Source organism: Heteronotia binoei, chromosome 10, assembly GCF_032191835.1.
Source record: "Heteronotia binoei isolate CCM8104 ecotype False Entrance Well chromosome 10, APGP_CSIRO_Hbin_v1, whole genome shotgun sequence".
NCBI lineage: Eukaryota > Metazoa > Chordata > Lepidosauria > Squamata > Gekkonidae > Heteronotia > Heteronotia binoei.
The window spans coordinates 41,957,360-41,974,187 of record NC_083232.1 but is presented as its reverse complement, the minus strand read 5'-3'; the positions used below and the strand labels follow the sequence as shown (position 1 = coordinate 41,974,187).

At 39.0% G+C, this 16,828-nt stretch overlaps 1 protein-coding gene across 5 annotated transcripts in view; it reads right to left on the bottom strand.

The window, feature by feature from the left end:
• The window catches only part of CDK14 (cyclin dependent kinase 14), a 388,387-nt gene that overhangs the window by 132,075 nt on the left and 239,484 nt on the right, over positions 1–16,828 (bottom strand). For all 5 annotated transcript variants that reach the window (XM_060248474.1, XM_060248475.1, XM_060248478.1 and 2 more), the window contains one exon: positions 8,660–8,753. In XM_060248474.1, the coding sequence (XP_060104457.1) occupies positions 8,660–8,753 (94 nt within the window). The remainder of the gene's footprint in view (positions 1–8,659; positions 8,754–16,828) is intronic.

Here is a 16,828-nt window from a genome sequence, read left to right as displayed (position 1 = left end):
ATATTTTTTTGGGTACTTTCTTTGTAAAGCAGGGCCTCATTAATGTTTGTAAAGTACTACTTTGGTGAAGACTAGTAACCCTAATTATCATATTCCGTGTGCATTGAAAGCAAACTTTATATGGTTACAGCAAGGTTGCAAAAGTTTTTTGATATTTCATTGGGATTCAGTTTAAGATCAACAGGTAATCTCATTGTATCTTAGCACAAACTACCTAATGGGATTATTTGCAAAACACAATAAAAACCGCAAACCTATTGCATGCTTAAAAAGACAAATATGTTTTTATCATATAGTTTATTGCTCAGTCTATTTACAACAGCACCATGTGATATTTGACTGTGGCCAGCAGAGGGAAGCAGAGGACTTAAATTAGAAATCCTTCAACTAAGCAAGTTGTCATCATACCTACGAATCAAACACTGTATGAGGTTAGAAAGCACTTTCAAAACTCCAATTCATGGAACAAACAAATAACCACAGAATGCTGTGGCAAAAGAAATGGTAATGAATCTACTGTAACACAAGCTTTCACACACAAGAACCTATTCCACTAAATGCTAAAAAATAGAGAATGGCCGCTATTCTAAGTAGGGTTTCTGGTTCTGCTTTAGTTTGTAATTTTCACATTATTAAATGTAATTGACAATCAAGAGAATAAAGCAACTGGGCAGACTTGGAAAGACATTATCAGCTAAGATATGACTTCCTCTAAGAATCAAGCAAAAAGCACGGTTGTATTTGTCATGAAAGGCTTTGTCCTATCTAGGTAGAAGAGAAGAGTTCTGTGACCATACAAGGAGTGGAGGACAGTCTCTGTTGCTTGTGATTGTGGGCACAACACTGGAAGGGTTATATATTGGGTCAAAAATATGGATGTCACCTTAGAGAGAACATGTAGCAAAGTGAAGAGGGGGGCAGGAGATGACACGGTGTCTGTAACTCACTGATCCTCTTGTATGATGTAACGTCTACTAGAAATAGCATTTTCATGGTAAGGAGATGAAGGGAGCAATTAGCCATGATCTCAGATGGTTTCCCCATATGTTGTGGAAGCACAAGTGACAAGCTCCATTGAGGTACTGGGGGATGAACTGAAGGAAACCAGTTCAGTAATCTTTCAAGTCTGTCCCCTTCAGTGTAGTTACTATTTTGATTTTCAGCCCATGCTCAGAAATGCTTCCATCTGGGTGAACTTGAGCATCTGGTGAATGGTTTTCTTGCATTAACAAGTACTTCTTTTATTGGCTTAGCAATTTGGCTGTATTGGTTTTCAATACACCTAGCAGAAGGTGACACTGTCTCCAAGCATAGCCAAAGTTCAGTCATGACTTCAAGTAGACTGTCCATTACTGGGAAGGTAACAGATCCAGTATTCCTAGAACGTGTGACACTGAATCTATCACTCCTCTGAAGTGTGCATGAAACATTTATTTCTAGGGGTCTCACAATTTGAATGAGTTGCTCATTATATAGGCATAGATTTTCACTAGAAGAGTATCTCAATGGTTCTAGCATGATGTCCTTTGGGTGAAGATTCTGAGCCATAGTCTGGTTCTCTGTCCTCATAAAGAGGTTGATCATATTTGAAGGCTAGATCACCAAAGACTGGAGGTCTTTGTGTGGATCTGGAAGGTAAGTCTGTATCATTTGCCAGAAAGGGTCCTGCTTTTGCCTGGTTGGAACTGAATGGAGCATATAGATCCTGCTCCTTGTTATAATTGTCACAACAGAGATGTTGGCATGGTGATCAGAATAACAAAAATACAAATCTGTTGGAACCAGCTGGCGTAGTGGTAACAGTAAGACATGTTTTCTTTTAAATGACATGGGATGTGAGATCTGAGCCCTGCCCTTCTCTTTCTAAGGTAGAAGAGGACAATGGTGGTGAGCAACATGACAAAGAGGGTGTTGTTGGGAACTGCCTCTTTGACTGATTCAAGTGCAGATATGCATGGGCTCAGGACCTTAGGATGGGTGTGGGAAGGGATGGATGACAACTTTGACATAGGAGGTGTTCATGTTGTGGCTTTTTAAAAGGCAGTTCCAGGGAGTTGCACTCTGGGAGTGCAGGGACAGAGCCTGTGACTTTCCTGGAATTTTTCATCAGGTCTGCAGTACTTGAGTTTAGCCTTGGAACTGAGGAAGTTTGTTGGTGGAAAATAGAACGTTACTTAGATCTTTGTCTTGAGAGTTGCTGGATAAGGCTTTTTCCCAAAGTGCCACTTTTAGACAGGAAGTCTTGTCATGCCTTGCCTTGGGAGTGAATTGGAAACAAATAGAGCCGCGTGAAAAATTGTGTTATTTGCCAATATATAAAAAGCATTGCTCATAGTTGCCTGACGGGAGATTTTTGATACGCAGGATCTGAATTTCTTGAAAAGCACTTTTTGTGCCATTTTTGGTCACCAGTCTCCATGGGACAGCATAGAGCTAGTTAGTTGTTAGCAGTTATGAGCTAGAAAGATGGACCTTTTGTCGATGACCCTCTCTCAATGGTGGCAAAGAAAGAACTGAAGGAAGGTCATTCCACCCATTCCTTATCTTACTGGAAAAGGCAAGAAACAATGTGGGGGGAGGGGGACAGAGTGCCTCTAGGCATGTTTGAGTTGAACCAAGAAGAAAGGTAGGGTATATTTTAATAAACAGACACCAAGCATGTATCATCATCAAATCATATCAGAATTTGCTTATGCTTTGCTATTTTGTGTCTCTACAGTGGTACAGAGCAGTCTCTCTGGGAAATCACCTCATGATGTCACATACTCAATTAAAAAGGCAGCCATGCCTTGACTATGAAAGCAGTAGGTAGTGAAGAAATAATTGCAAGGGCTGGATGAGAAGGAAAAAAGTTGAATGATGCTAGACATCACTCTCCGTTTACAACCAAGAAACAAATCAGTAATTAAGGATCGGATTTCAAGAAACCAAGCAAAAAGTCAGTAAGAACCAGCATTACTCTGTATATTTTCCATTAGCAACTGCTTCAACTTTGGAAGGAGATTCATTTTGGAGTCTGGGAGAAAGTCATTCACCATCACTGTTTGTGTCCTGCATGTATTAGGAGCTTTATCTCCCAAATATGCCTTCCTGCATCCTTAGACTGAGTTGTTCCATTCTTCATTGGATTAAATCACAGAAAACATGTACCGGGATCTTTTCTGGGATGCTGTTCATCCTTCAAATGCTCTTGCCCAGGTAGTGCCCTGCCCACAATGGCATAAAATACACTGTCAAAGTTATATTCTAAAAATTGCTTATAGAAAAAAAATTTCAAGGTGATAGTTTTGTGGATAGTTTTGTGGATGTCATGAAACATAAAGCTTTTTTTCTGATGGTTGTTTGAATACCTTTCTTCTTGGTTCAAGGTGGCTGTTGTAAATTTGTGTGGTAAATTGCAGCCACTGTGACTGTCAGTAATTTGAGTTCATTGTTGTGGTACCTGTGCAGTCCCACATGGTACTGCACATGCACAGGCCTGTCACAGAGAGTTTTTTTTTTTTAAAAAAACCTCAAACATGCCTAGAGGCACTCTGTCCCCCTCCCCCCACATTGTTTCTTGCCTTTTCCAGTAAGAGAAGGAATGGGTGGAATGACCTTCCTTCAGTTCTTTCTTTGCCACCATTGAGAGAGGGTCATCGACAAAAGGTCCATCTTTCTAGCTCATAACTGCTAACAACTAACTAGCTCTATGCTGTCCCATGGAGACTGGTGACCAAAAATGGCACAAAAAGTGCTTTTCAAGAAATTTAGATCCTGCGTATCAAAAATCTCCCGTTAGGCAACCATGAGCAATGCTTTTTATATATTGGCAAATAACACAATTTTTCACGTGGCTCTATTTGTTCCCAATTCACTCCCAAGGTTGTTATCTTTCAGGGTTTGTATTGTTTTAATTGTTGTTATATGCCTTCTTTACCAGCTCCCTGCAAGAAAGGCAGGTTTGTAGATCTGATAGACAGACAGACAAACAGACAGTTTTATGTCTGTGGCCATGGCCATTATCATATAAAATCACAGTATAAAAATTTACATTCAGAAATATCGTACTTAAAACCAAATCTTCAGATTATAACTGTGCACTTCTAAAAATTTAATGGGTATATCATTGACATATCTAAAACCATAATAACTATGCTGAACTATAGAGCTCAATGTGGTGCATTACTAGGAGCCACCTTGGATTGAACTTTTCTAGCTGCAAGTGCAAAAAGTGCTACCTTGCATGAGACCAATTAACATACAGTCTTTTGGCATCGACTGATTGCTTTTTAGCATTAAATTCTTAGAGGCATTTTTAATTTTTATTTTAAAGCCTTTGATTTATTCTAAGTACAACTCCTTTAGTGGTCTGGTCGGAAAGGCTTTAATGAATTATAATCAAGGCACGTTTCCTTTTTTTACAACTAGAGGTCATAACAGGAAGACAGTAAGGATCATGAAGAAATTATATTCTTCAGAATAACCCTTGGCTCATCTGGAAAGGTTAAAAAGGCAGACCCACAGATGCACGTTATGCATATTGACTGTCTCTTGAGTGACAACTGTATCTATGCCTCGTCATTTCTCTTTGCAATATGCAATTTATGACAGTTTACTGTCAGACTTAATATTTAAGAGAGAGAGAAGGCATGAAGTGGATACCATTCATTTCTCTCACCATAAGCTTTAGCTTCTATAAGAAGGTAATAAATCTACTGGGCCTTATTACACTCTTCACATTCATGAAAGAGAGACAACAATTTTCATGCCAGGAACTATACTCTGGTATGCGGAGATTCTCAGACAGACAAGACAATTACAGTATAACATCCCTTCTCCAAAAAGGAAAAAAAACCCCAATACATTATTTATTATTTAAGATTTATATGCTGCCTTGCTACTACTAAAGTGTGCAATACACAAACGAGCAATAAAAAACCTAATATCAAAATACCATACAACAAGCTATAGTCCTATAAAATCAACCTGACAAAAAAGCAGCTAAAATTAAAGCCACTAAATACACAGCAACACCTTAAGGTAAAATAGGAACAGGCAATGAGGCAACCAAAGGAGAAGCAATAACTAAAAGTATAATGAAATAAAAACAGTTTTTGCTGGTGCTTGAAGATGTCCAATGAAGAAGAAGAAGAAGAACTGCAGATTTACACCCCACCCTTCTCTCTGAATCAGAGACTCAGAGCGGCTTACAATTGCCTATACCAGGGGTGGCCAACGGTAGCTCTCCAGATGTTTTTTGCCTACAACGCCCATCAGCCCCAGCCAGCATGGCCAATGTCTGGGGCTGATGGGAGTTGTAGGCAAAAAAACATCTGGAGAGCTACCGTTGGCCACCCCACCTTCTCTCCCCACAACAGACACCCTGTGAGGTGGGTGGGACTGAGAGGGCTCTCCCAGCAGCTACTCTTTCAAGGACAACCTCTGCAAGAGCTATGGCTAACCCAAGACCATTCCAGCACGTGCAAGTGGAGGAGTGGGGAATCAAATCCGGTTCTCCCAGATAAGACTCCACACACTTAACCACTATATGAAACTGGCTCTCTTGAAGGTACCAGGCACAGGAGAAAGGCATTCCAGAGACGAAGAACTGCTACCAACAATCCTTTGACAAGGACAAGTCTTTGACTATCCAGCCACATGAACACATGAAGCTGCCTTATGCTGAGTCAGACCTATGGTCTATCAAGGTCAGTACTGCCTACTCTGACTGGCAGCAGCTCTCCTAGGTGCTTCAAATCATCCATTACCTGATCCTTTGACCTAGAGATGATGGAAATTGAACCTGGAACTTTAGGAGTGCAAAACAGATACTCCATCCCAAGCCACAACCCCTCCCTCCAAAGGCATCTCACAAAGGAGGGCTTTGTGAGATGATTTACTTGTTTACTTCATTTATAGCCTGCCTTTCTGCTCAACGGGGACCCAAAGTGGCTTGCATCATTCTCCTCAACTTCATGTTATCCTCATGACAACCTGGCAAGGAAAGTTAGACTGAGAGCAAGCTTCCACAGCCAAAGTAAGGATTAAAACCTGGATTTCCTGGTTGGACACATGGAGCCATAACATCTATTTTGGCCATAATAAGGAGAACTTGAAGCATTCTTGGGGGAGGGGGGGGATAACCACTCATCACTACTTATAAGAGACAAAAATGAACAAGAACCCTCAATACTCTGTTCAGTAGAATATGAGAAATTTAATATAGATCATTTTTCTCTGATATGATTGTATATGATTGATGGATAATCAATCACAAGCTCTGTCATAAAAGCTGGTAGGGGGGCTTTTTATTTTCACATCATTAGATGTAATTTTCTGAATGCACGCTTTATGCTTCTGTCTCGTTTCCTGTCTCATTCATAGATTCTGGGCTTTATATACACATATCTGATTTTTGCTAAGAACTGGAAAGCCCCCAAGAGTAATTGTTGTTAAACTGTTCTTAGAAGATAATGCATTCAGCCAGCACTTTTACTTCCAAGTTTTGGAAATCTACAGCAGTGGCTAAACACTAAAGCTCTGTGACCAATTGTTGGTACACATAATGAAAAATAGAAGCATTTATCTGAGTGTTTTTCTGTTACGATACATGGCTTTAATGGGGCTAGACCCTTATTCCTTCCAGATAACTAGAGAAAAGACTCTCTGTGTCTAGTGGGAGAAGGGAAATGAAGATGTTTGTAGTATTCACCTGTAACAGCCTTTATTTCATCATGCTGGAATCAAACACAATGAAGTTTGATTACCACAAAGTAAATGCTCGACATAAAATTTTGATATAGTCTCTCTCTCTCTCTCTTTTTTTTACCGTTTAGACCTACTTCCATATTATTTAGTAACCAACTTTATTAGCTAGAGCATCCCATTGTGGTCTGTCTTTGGAAGAAAAACTACAAAACAAAGAGAGACCTTACTCGGATTCTGTTGATGGGAGATCATCTAGCTGGATGACTGCCCAGTATCTCTCATTTTCTCACAACTGAGAAGCCACACACTAAGGATGTAGCCTTCAGTTGAAATATTCCTTACAGCAGATGAAAGCAAAAGAATTGCTTTATCTGCTAATGTAAACAACCACACACTGTTCTTTAGTGCTTTTAAATTAACTTTAATGCACTTTTGACTCATACAGGATAATGGGGGCAGTGAGCTGTTAATGGTGCTGGAGAAGCTAGAAAGGCCGCTAAGGCCTTGATAACTGCAGAACTGGTAATATATTGCAAAGAGGAAGCAACAGGAACCAAAACATGCAATAGAGTAATCCTGCTTTATGTCTCCCCATAGCAAAGGAAGTGCTCATTGGTCCCTAGTGTTCCCAAAATTATAGCTGTTCAAATCCTCTTGAAGTTTAAGCTAGCTCTATATTCCAAAACTACCCTACCAAAAGAAAATCAAGAGAGTAGGATTGTCTTCTGTGATTCTCTAGCACTATGACAAATGGGGGACATACCCTTCTAGGTAGACTAATTTTCATATTATGGACTAATTTTCATATCACAGACCAATTTTCATATTATTTCATATTATTGTTTGCTAGTTGTGCAAACAAAACACATTAGTTGTACATTTTCAACTAGCCACTTTTCTCTGGCTGGGCATCATAAAAAGTTGCAGAAAGTAGTAGTGGATTCCTAGAATGAAGAATGCTAGGGAGAGGAAGAAAACAAGGATGGGATTGTTGTGTGGAGAACAGAAGGAGGCCAACTGTTGGTTGACAACAGAAGGCGGTCAGTGCTTGATTTCTTGAGGATTTACCAATATGTAGAAAAATGTTCACTCTAAATTCTTATCTCTAAATGTTGGATGAAGGGATGCGGTTAATTGATTCCTCTCTGCTTCCTCCAAAACAAAAACAGGAATTTAGAGTGAGCATATATTCTACATATTGGTACATCTCCAAGAAATCAAGCTGAAATTCAGAACTTCTGTCAAACCACAGTCTTCACCACTACAAGTGCACTGTGTTGGATCATACCAGGGCTTTTTTTTTGAGCAGGAACGCAGCTCCAGCTGGCTTGGTGTCAGGGGGTGTGGCCTAACATGCAAATGAGTTCCTGCTGGGCTTTTTCTGCAAAAAAAGCCCTGGATCCTACCATTTTGGCCGCTAATGGCAGAGTCCTCTTCTGGCACAAGATGAGTCCTTCAGCATTACAGGAAAGGAATTTCACCATCTTGAGTGAGTGGTTTTCAGAACTAATTTACAGAACTGATTTTCATTCAATGCCTCTGGTGTTTAAAAATAAAATTCTTAAAAGATGCTGAGAAAAAAATGCCTGCCAGCTAGAGGAACAATGTGGAATAATTAATTATGTTGATTATCTTAAAACAACCACTATGTTAATCTTGTATCCACCTTCTTGTACACAATTCACTAAAGAATGAAAAAAAGTCAATTTGTTTGTATGGAATAATAACTTACAAACACATTTAAACAGATAGTAAAACAATACACACAATATGTTAGGCAGATAGTAATTTTAGGTTTTTTAAAAATTTCGTAGCTAAGCATCTCACTAAACTTTAGTTTTTGAGGAAGTGCAAAGTATTGCTCCAGAGTTTTCTGCTAAACAATTTCCCACATATCTTAGTGTGGTTCACAGACAGAGTATTGTATTTATATGGTCACCAAAAAACATGTTTAAAAACCAAGACTTACCAGAAATATTCTTTCAAGTTGATCTTGAATATCTTTCATTCCTGGGAAAGCAGCAACACCCTGAATCATTTCTACAAAGATACAACCAACGCCCCTGAAAAGCAAGAATTTAAAATAAAATTGAAATAATTTATTAACATTAAAGAAGGTACCATTTGGAGGGCTCTTTTTCTATAGCAGGAGCTCCTCTCCATATTGGGCCATGCCCCCTGATGCAGCCAATCCTCCTGGAGCTTACAGCAGGCTCTGTACTAAGAGCCCTCTAAGCTCTCGGAGGATTGGCTACATCAGGGGGGTATGGCCTAATATGCAGAGAAGCTCCTAGAAAAAAGAGTCCATTTATACTATTCTTTGGAGTATTACTGCAGGCTGAAAAAAGACATGAGAAAAAGTACTGGAATGTTCAGGGTTGCTGTAAAATCTATATTCAGACCTCATTTGAAGAAGGTCGCTTCATTTCAGCAATTAATTAAAAAGTTTCCCACACCTTAACTAAAACCAAAGGCAGCTCTGAAGTAACTGCCAGAAAAAGTGTCATCAGCACTACAGGACAGAAGCACTTTTACTATACACAATGCCCAGGCACCATTAACAGAGATAAATGTGCTGAAGAAACCTGTATCTCTGCTATCACATTTGTAACATCCTGACACTCCTCCAAAGAGCTCAAGCCAGTGTACATGGCTCTCCCTTCTCCCAATCCTATCACCACAAAGACTGACTGGCCCAAGCTCATTGAGTTTTATGGCCAAGTTGGGATTTCAACCTGGACCACCCATTCCTAGTTCAATATCCTAACCATTTAATTATGCTGGTTCCTTAGGTCCCAATGAACTATTTCACTAGTTCTATGTACTCCAAGGAGCTCCATATTTGAGTTTCTAAAACACTATCCCTCTCGTGCTGTATGTCAAACTACTCTTGATATTGAAAGGAGTTTCAAAAATAGCATCTGATATGATTAAAAACTGATGTAGGAGAAAAAGGGGTGGCTGTTACTGGGCATGCCCAAGGTCTCAGTGATGGAAGAAGTAATTCTGTGAGTTCCAGCAACAGCACCAATAGACTGAATTAGTTATAGCCTATTTTCTGCTTGCATTTGTGGGAGTGTACACCACCATATCTGATGCTAACCTCAGTTGAACCAACTTGCAGTTCTAGCATATTGTCATGTTCCATCATGGTGTTGCTCTTATGACCCAATGCTCACTAAACACTGAAGTGCTGGCAATACAGGGCTCAGGATAAAAATCTATTCACCTTTATTACTGCCATTCCATTCATTCTATACTTCGTGCTCACAGACCAACAGGTTATAAGCAAACAAATCTGACAGTCCAATAGTACAGAATAATACAGTTCAGCTATACAAAAAGTAACCGATCAACCAGAGATACTACGTACAAAGTACAAAATTACCATTAAGAAAAAAGTCATTAAAATCATAGATAAAAAATTTACCACAGCAAGAGTTACACCTGGATCAGTGTCAGCCAAAAGCTTTGTAACTTCTTGTTTTGAAATGTGTCCCCACTTCTGAGTGTGTAACATGATCCATTTATTTCCAACAAATTCATGCTTCTTACAGTCAACAAAGCAGTGCCAAATAGTGTAAGCCATAATGTCCTCAAAACGAGGTTGGGGAATTGTCAGGTGGGCACCTGGCTTAATCAGGATCTTTTACCTGTGTATACAGGATTCCACGTCCAGAAATTAATGCTTAAAAATATTAGGGACTCTAATTAAGTAAAACAATTAAAATTTATTTAGAAGAATATAGGCTTCCATACAAGATAAAATACTCATAAAATCATACATACAGTCCTAAGAAAAATAGATAGAGATATAGGGGAACACATGGGTAGACGAACAGGGTGATATTTACCGATCGTAGTCTTCAAGGAAGGCTCCAATGGCGACAAGTGAGGAAGTGGGAGAGGGGGCCTGAAACTGATCAGGAATCGGGGATGGATCTGGACAGCGGAATTGGTATACTGCTAGAAGCACACCTGAGGGTAGCTAGTCCACAGGTTATAAGGACTCTCTTGAGCCCTCAGGGGATGGGCGGTACGAGGGAGAAGGAAGGTGGTCAGCTGATGCATGACCTCCCAAAAAGGGGAGGCTTCGCAGTGACCATAAGGGCTGGACTACTGTGATAGCCAATAGGAAGTTCATTGGTGTCACCTAATTGGGTGCCCATTTCTGACCAATGAACAGACTTGGATCCTGGATACCTGAGTGAACTTTCAGGTTGAAATGGACCAGGGCGGGGATGCTCCAAGGGGATAATAAAGAGAAGAATGAGGGAAATCACTGGGTGGAGATGTGCTAGAGTTTATCACACTTATCTAAGAGGGTGACAATTGAGGGCCAAATTGTTATCTAAGGTAACACCCGGTTTACGCAAAGGAACTTGGCTCATGCTGAATATGGTCTTCCTCTTCTTCTGTCTTCTTGGCATCAGTCTTTGTCTTGAGTTCCGTTGGACAAAGACAGTGGTGGTTGGGTGATTAATCACGCCTGGGATGGGTTGATTGTTTGCAATCATAGGTGACATCTGGCGAGTACGTGAGCCGTCCGCTTCGCTGGAATTGAGTCTGGCCTGGTAGGAAGATGGCTGCATGTGGTGTTAGCCCTCCACGGTGGATTCCATGGTCAGTGCTTCAAAACCGTTCTCCTGGATAGCTCCTGGCGGTGCAGTCTTGTACCAGTCTCCAGTGCCTCCGTAGCATTGTGGCTGCTAGTACTGCATAAGTCCCTTTCGCCCCTGGATAGGCTTATTCACACTCTCTGGCTAGACGTGTGTGAGCTACTTCTCCAGGTGCTCTGGAAACCAAGTTGGTGACTACGATGTTCTGCAAGGGGTTTTTCCTCACAATTGTGTCCAGATTCCCTGATTTATAGTAGCAGAATTGTTCAGAAAAGGGAATCCCTAGGAACCTGCCTGCTAACTCCCCCAATGGTAAAACGTTTAATCTAGCCTTAGTAAAGAAGATTCTATATTTGGACATAGTTAAAAATTTATAGTATGCAGGCAGAGTTCTTGGAATAAGGAGAACCAGATAGTACAAGGAGCATACCCTTAGAGCTCTACAGCTGGTTCTCCATTTGTCAAGGTGTAACACTCTGGATTTAATCAGTTTACATGCAGAGGAGTATTCCATTTATTTCAGAGTCTCATAGGACAAACTGTTTCTGCAATCTATCATCAACTAATTTTTGCCAAGAACTCTGAACACCACTTTAGCAAGTAAATGTAAATAACACTCCTCTGAAGAATGAAACTTTTATATCTAAAAATAAATGTTGCCACCCAGGCTTTAGCATCTAATGCTGGTTCCACAACTTCCAATCGGATTGCAGGACCAGACGTACACATTGGTAAACCAGACATGGAGTGCAAAAAAGAAATTAAACAGGAATCATATTTTTCATTAACTTTGGCAATGGTCAAAGGAACCTCAAATAATAATAATGGAACCACCTTAGCCTTAAATGCCTGAATGGCAACTGGTAAATAATTGCCTCCTGAAGTCTGAAAGAATCTCAGGAGGACAGCTAAGGGTACAGATCCAAACTTCACGGCAGCAGTCATATGGTTTGAACATGACATGTTATAGGAGAAAAGAACACCTAGGCACCGAAATTTGTCAACCTGCTTAATTAAATATCCACCCATATTCCAAGAGAAGTAATAGGATGGAACACCTTTACAAACAAGACTTTAGTCTTTTGACAGTTTGTCTAAAGACTCTTGGGAGCAATACAGCACAAATGCATGTAATAAATATCTTAACCCCACATGGGACCATGATCTTTATTAAAGTTTGAAACTACAGCTTCATGTAGGATGACTGAAACGATACAGAAGTGTATGTGTGTGTGTCTGTGTGCCAATTCTCTGGTCACTCTAAAATGGCAGAAAACAATTTCTAGCAAATAAAACAATCTTCAGGAATGTTTTTCATCCTTAATTGAAGAGATGGAAGTAACACAATTTCAGGTGTGTCAATGTCTCCTTGTTTTCAGGAGATGGCTGTTTTTTTAATGTGCTTTTGTCAATGAAGAAAATGCAACTGAATATCTGTATATCAGACTTTGGCAAAGAGTCTTAATTAAAAAAACCTCCTTCAGTTAGCTGGTTGATTGGTTTTTTAAGCTACAATTAATAATAGATATGTGATCATAGTTTAATGCACAATCAGATTTTACCAAAAATGGTTACTATACCTAAAGACAATGTACAAAGCACTAATTTAGGGACTAAACAATATGTGACATACTTCACATCTATTCATAAATTGTGTTCTGTATGCTTAAAAAGAGGATTTAAATTATACTCCATATGCCCTTGCTGGTTGCTTAAGGGGATGAATTGATTAAACTGCCTCTCCTAATATACTTTGGTTTGTGCTTCATTAAGCCCAATATATCTTAGTCAAACAGAGGCAATATTTAAATCCAGGACAGGGAGAAAGTCAAGATTCTGAACTACATTTACTGAAGATAAATAATTTCCTTGAAATACTACTTTTATCACGAGAAAAAAGTGAGTTTTATTTGTTTGTGAATCAAAACAATGGCAGTAATAACAGAATGAGCAGAAATTAATAATTTTAAATATGAATATTAAAGAATAAACTTAGCACATGTTTTAAAAATTAGAGGGGGGTTTGCAAATCCTTCAAGTTCTTCTTAAATAAAATCCTATATAGAGTTGTTCTGATAATTTTTTGAAATTTCAGTTCAATACTGCTAATTAATAAAATATAAAATGCTTTAATGGCCTCAGACATTACGTTACTGACAAAGTATAACATGGAAAACACAAGGAAGTCTGCCTGCTCCTTAAATGTGTGATTAACAGTTCCATAATCAGCAGAATCATACCCTTCTAAGCCCATTGATTTTAATAGGCTAAGAAAGGTGTAACTCTGTTTGGGATGAAATTATCAACCCAAGCATAGGCAATTTCTACAATCATTTATTTTTGGGGTGGGGGTGGGAATTAATACATTTGATTAGTTTCTCTCTTCAAAGTATTTCTGATTTTTTTTCTTTTTACATATCTCCCCAAAAATCTACCAAGACCATTTACATAAAAGTCTGTTAACAGCGGTCACGAGTGAAGCTGAAATGACAGCTATATAATTCAGAAATGTGTATCTTGCCTCTTAATAAGAACAAGCATGACTAACCCCATTAAATGTACCAGCATGCTCATATGTGGCCATACTGTCTTAAGACTGCACTTCTATTGTCTCTATTGTCCCTCTTATTTTCCTTCCCACAACTACTGGAAAAAGAGCTAAATATCAGCCAATGTCAAGAGATTAAACAAGACTTTAGATAGTCAGCTTGCAGGACAACAGAATGCTGTGAAGAAAAGGTTTCTGTAACTTATGGCAGCTTCTAATAAACATAAATGTGTTTGCAATTGAATATAAAATAAAGATCAGTTTTGTTTAAACAAATCTGGATAATTTGGTGACAAGAACTGTAAAAGGGAGCATATACTATACATGTTACTTTTCTTTTGAAAAGCTTTCATACTAGTTTCCCAAATGACTTTTTAAAATATTTGAAATGTTTTCGATTCAGTGATGCTGGATTCCCTACAGGAAAATTTGAAACACACAGTTCCAGAAAGATCTCTCTGGATCACCACCTCAGTACTAATTAAACAAGTGAGTTTGTAATCTTCCCATTTCCTTCAGTTTCCTGTTCTCTCACAATCATTTTTCACCTGCCCAATTAAGCATCACCTTAAGGATGCAAAGTTGAATCATGTACTATATCATGTATTACATATTTTACTTAGTTGGCATCTAGTTGAGAAAGAGTGACTATCCCAAAGTCCCCCACTGAATTTCATGGCAGAGAGGGGATTCAACTGTAGGTTTCAGTTACATGTCATTCATTTATATCTCAACAGAACTGAAATGCAGATACATTCTCTCTCTTTCTCTCTTTTACCACTGTGCCCTTCTTAATAGAGGCCTCTGGCAAAGAGTGGTAAGCTGCAGTACTGCAGTCCAAGCTCTGCTCACAACCTGAGTTCAATCCCAGCAGAAGCTGGGTTCAGGTAGCCGGCTCAAGGTTGACTCAGCCTTCCATTCTTCTGAGATCGGTAAAATGAGTACCCAGCTTGCTGGGGATAAAGTGTAGATGACTGGGGAAGGCAATCGCAAACCACCTTGTAACAAAAAGTCTGCCAAAAAAATGTGATGTGACATCACCCCATGGGTCAGTACCGACTCAGTGCTTCCACAGGGGACTACCTTTACCTTTTTACCCTTCTTAATGCTATACCCAATTATCATTTGAATACATTTGCAAACTCTTTCTTGCACAGTATCCTGAAGCTTAGGATGCTTTAAGAATATAAAAATTTATCATTGTCTGAAGTGTCAAAATGGTTAGCAGCAGTAGATAAAATAAGTCCTGTTTATATAAATTGCTTATCTAGTACCTAACCATCTTGAAAATAGTGCAAAATGGTACCTAGTACTAAAGAAAAGGCTTAGAACAGAGGCATACATAGCAGATGGAGAACAGAGGCATGCACTTAGAACAGAGTCATGCACTCAGACCATTCAAACTTCTGAAGATCCAAATTTTTTGTACACATTTAAATCTTTCCCAAACATAACTATATCTAGGAAAGATTACACTGTGTTATCTGTGGGCTATAAATAACATAAATAACATCTCCCAAACAAATAGCTGGACAACTGTGTAAAAAAAAATCCATATATAATATAACCTCATGGGATTTTGGCAATGGTTTGCTCAATCTAGTGTTAACTATCCATCATTAATTTCAGATGACAACTATAATTTAAACTGGATTATGTAGTGGAAATATGTTTTCAGGATATTCAGAGCAATCATTGTGGACTGCACCTCAAAGCATTTTAGTTAATGTATTGGTCTTGACTATGAACATTTTACCGAGGGGATGGGGTTCAGCTGGACAAGGAAATTCCACAGATATTCATGAAACTACAGGAACAAAAAAAGAAACTTTATAAAGCGCAGCAAATGAATTCTTCAATGGGGCGGGGAAGAAAAGGAAAAAAGAATGAGAAAATCTTGCATTTGTTTTCTTAACACTTAGGAACACTGTTGTCCTAACAACGAATAAGAATTCCTAAAAAACAAAGGTTCTGAATCAGAGAACATAAATTTTAAGAATTGAGAATAGCTCCCTAAAAGCAGTTTTTGAATCCAGGTTTTTACACAAGCTAATATTAGCAGGACTAGGCCTTCTAATATTCCTGTTAACCCATGAGGGAAGATCAGAGTGCTTGGCCACCCAGGAAGGAAGAAAGAAGTGACAGTTCGCAATAGGGAGACATCTGCAATGGGATGCCTAGTCGGGATGGCTGATGCGTTCCAAGGTCTAATGATCCAAGTGGACCTTGGACCTACACCCATCCACAGGTCAGGAGTTCCAGGAGGGAATGCTTGGAAAGGAATTCAACAGAATTTGAACACAACAAACATAAGAAAAGCCTAAGAGTCTAATTATGAAAATGTCTACTTCTGCATTTCCCCAGCTCCATTTAACATCCTTTCTCTCTCATGCACAAACCCCTTGACTGACTTATCTAATTTTTATGGTGAACAACTTTTATGGAGAAGAACAAGAACATTTCTTTTAAGATAGCAGGACAGGTGGATTGGGCATGGCCTGAAAAGAATACAGACAATGGCAACAAAACCTAGGCAGAATGGAAATGGCAACTAATATCCGTAACCAATTCCTCAACAGTTATATGGGCTGAACAAAACACTAGGAAATATGAAAACTCTTAAAAGGCTAATTTGCTCTAAATTTAGGATGAAGATTAGATTGGCCTTCCTATGATGCCCCTAAATACATATTTATTACACTTACCCTAAAAAAAAAATCCCAGGAAAATTGGAGGAATGGTTTATTTCCTCTCTTCTTTCGGTCCTTGAATCTGAAACCTCAGACGGAGTTACCAGATTCTGTGCAGCTGCCAGAGTCTACCAAGGTACAGTGCTAATTAAGTGACACACATTTGCTTTTTAATATCTATTTTAATGGAAGAAGTTAATGGAAGGATGAACTGAAGAAGGCACTGAGGATAGGATAGGCCATGAAATTCTGCACTGTGTTCCTGAAAGTAGCATTACACA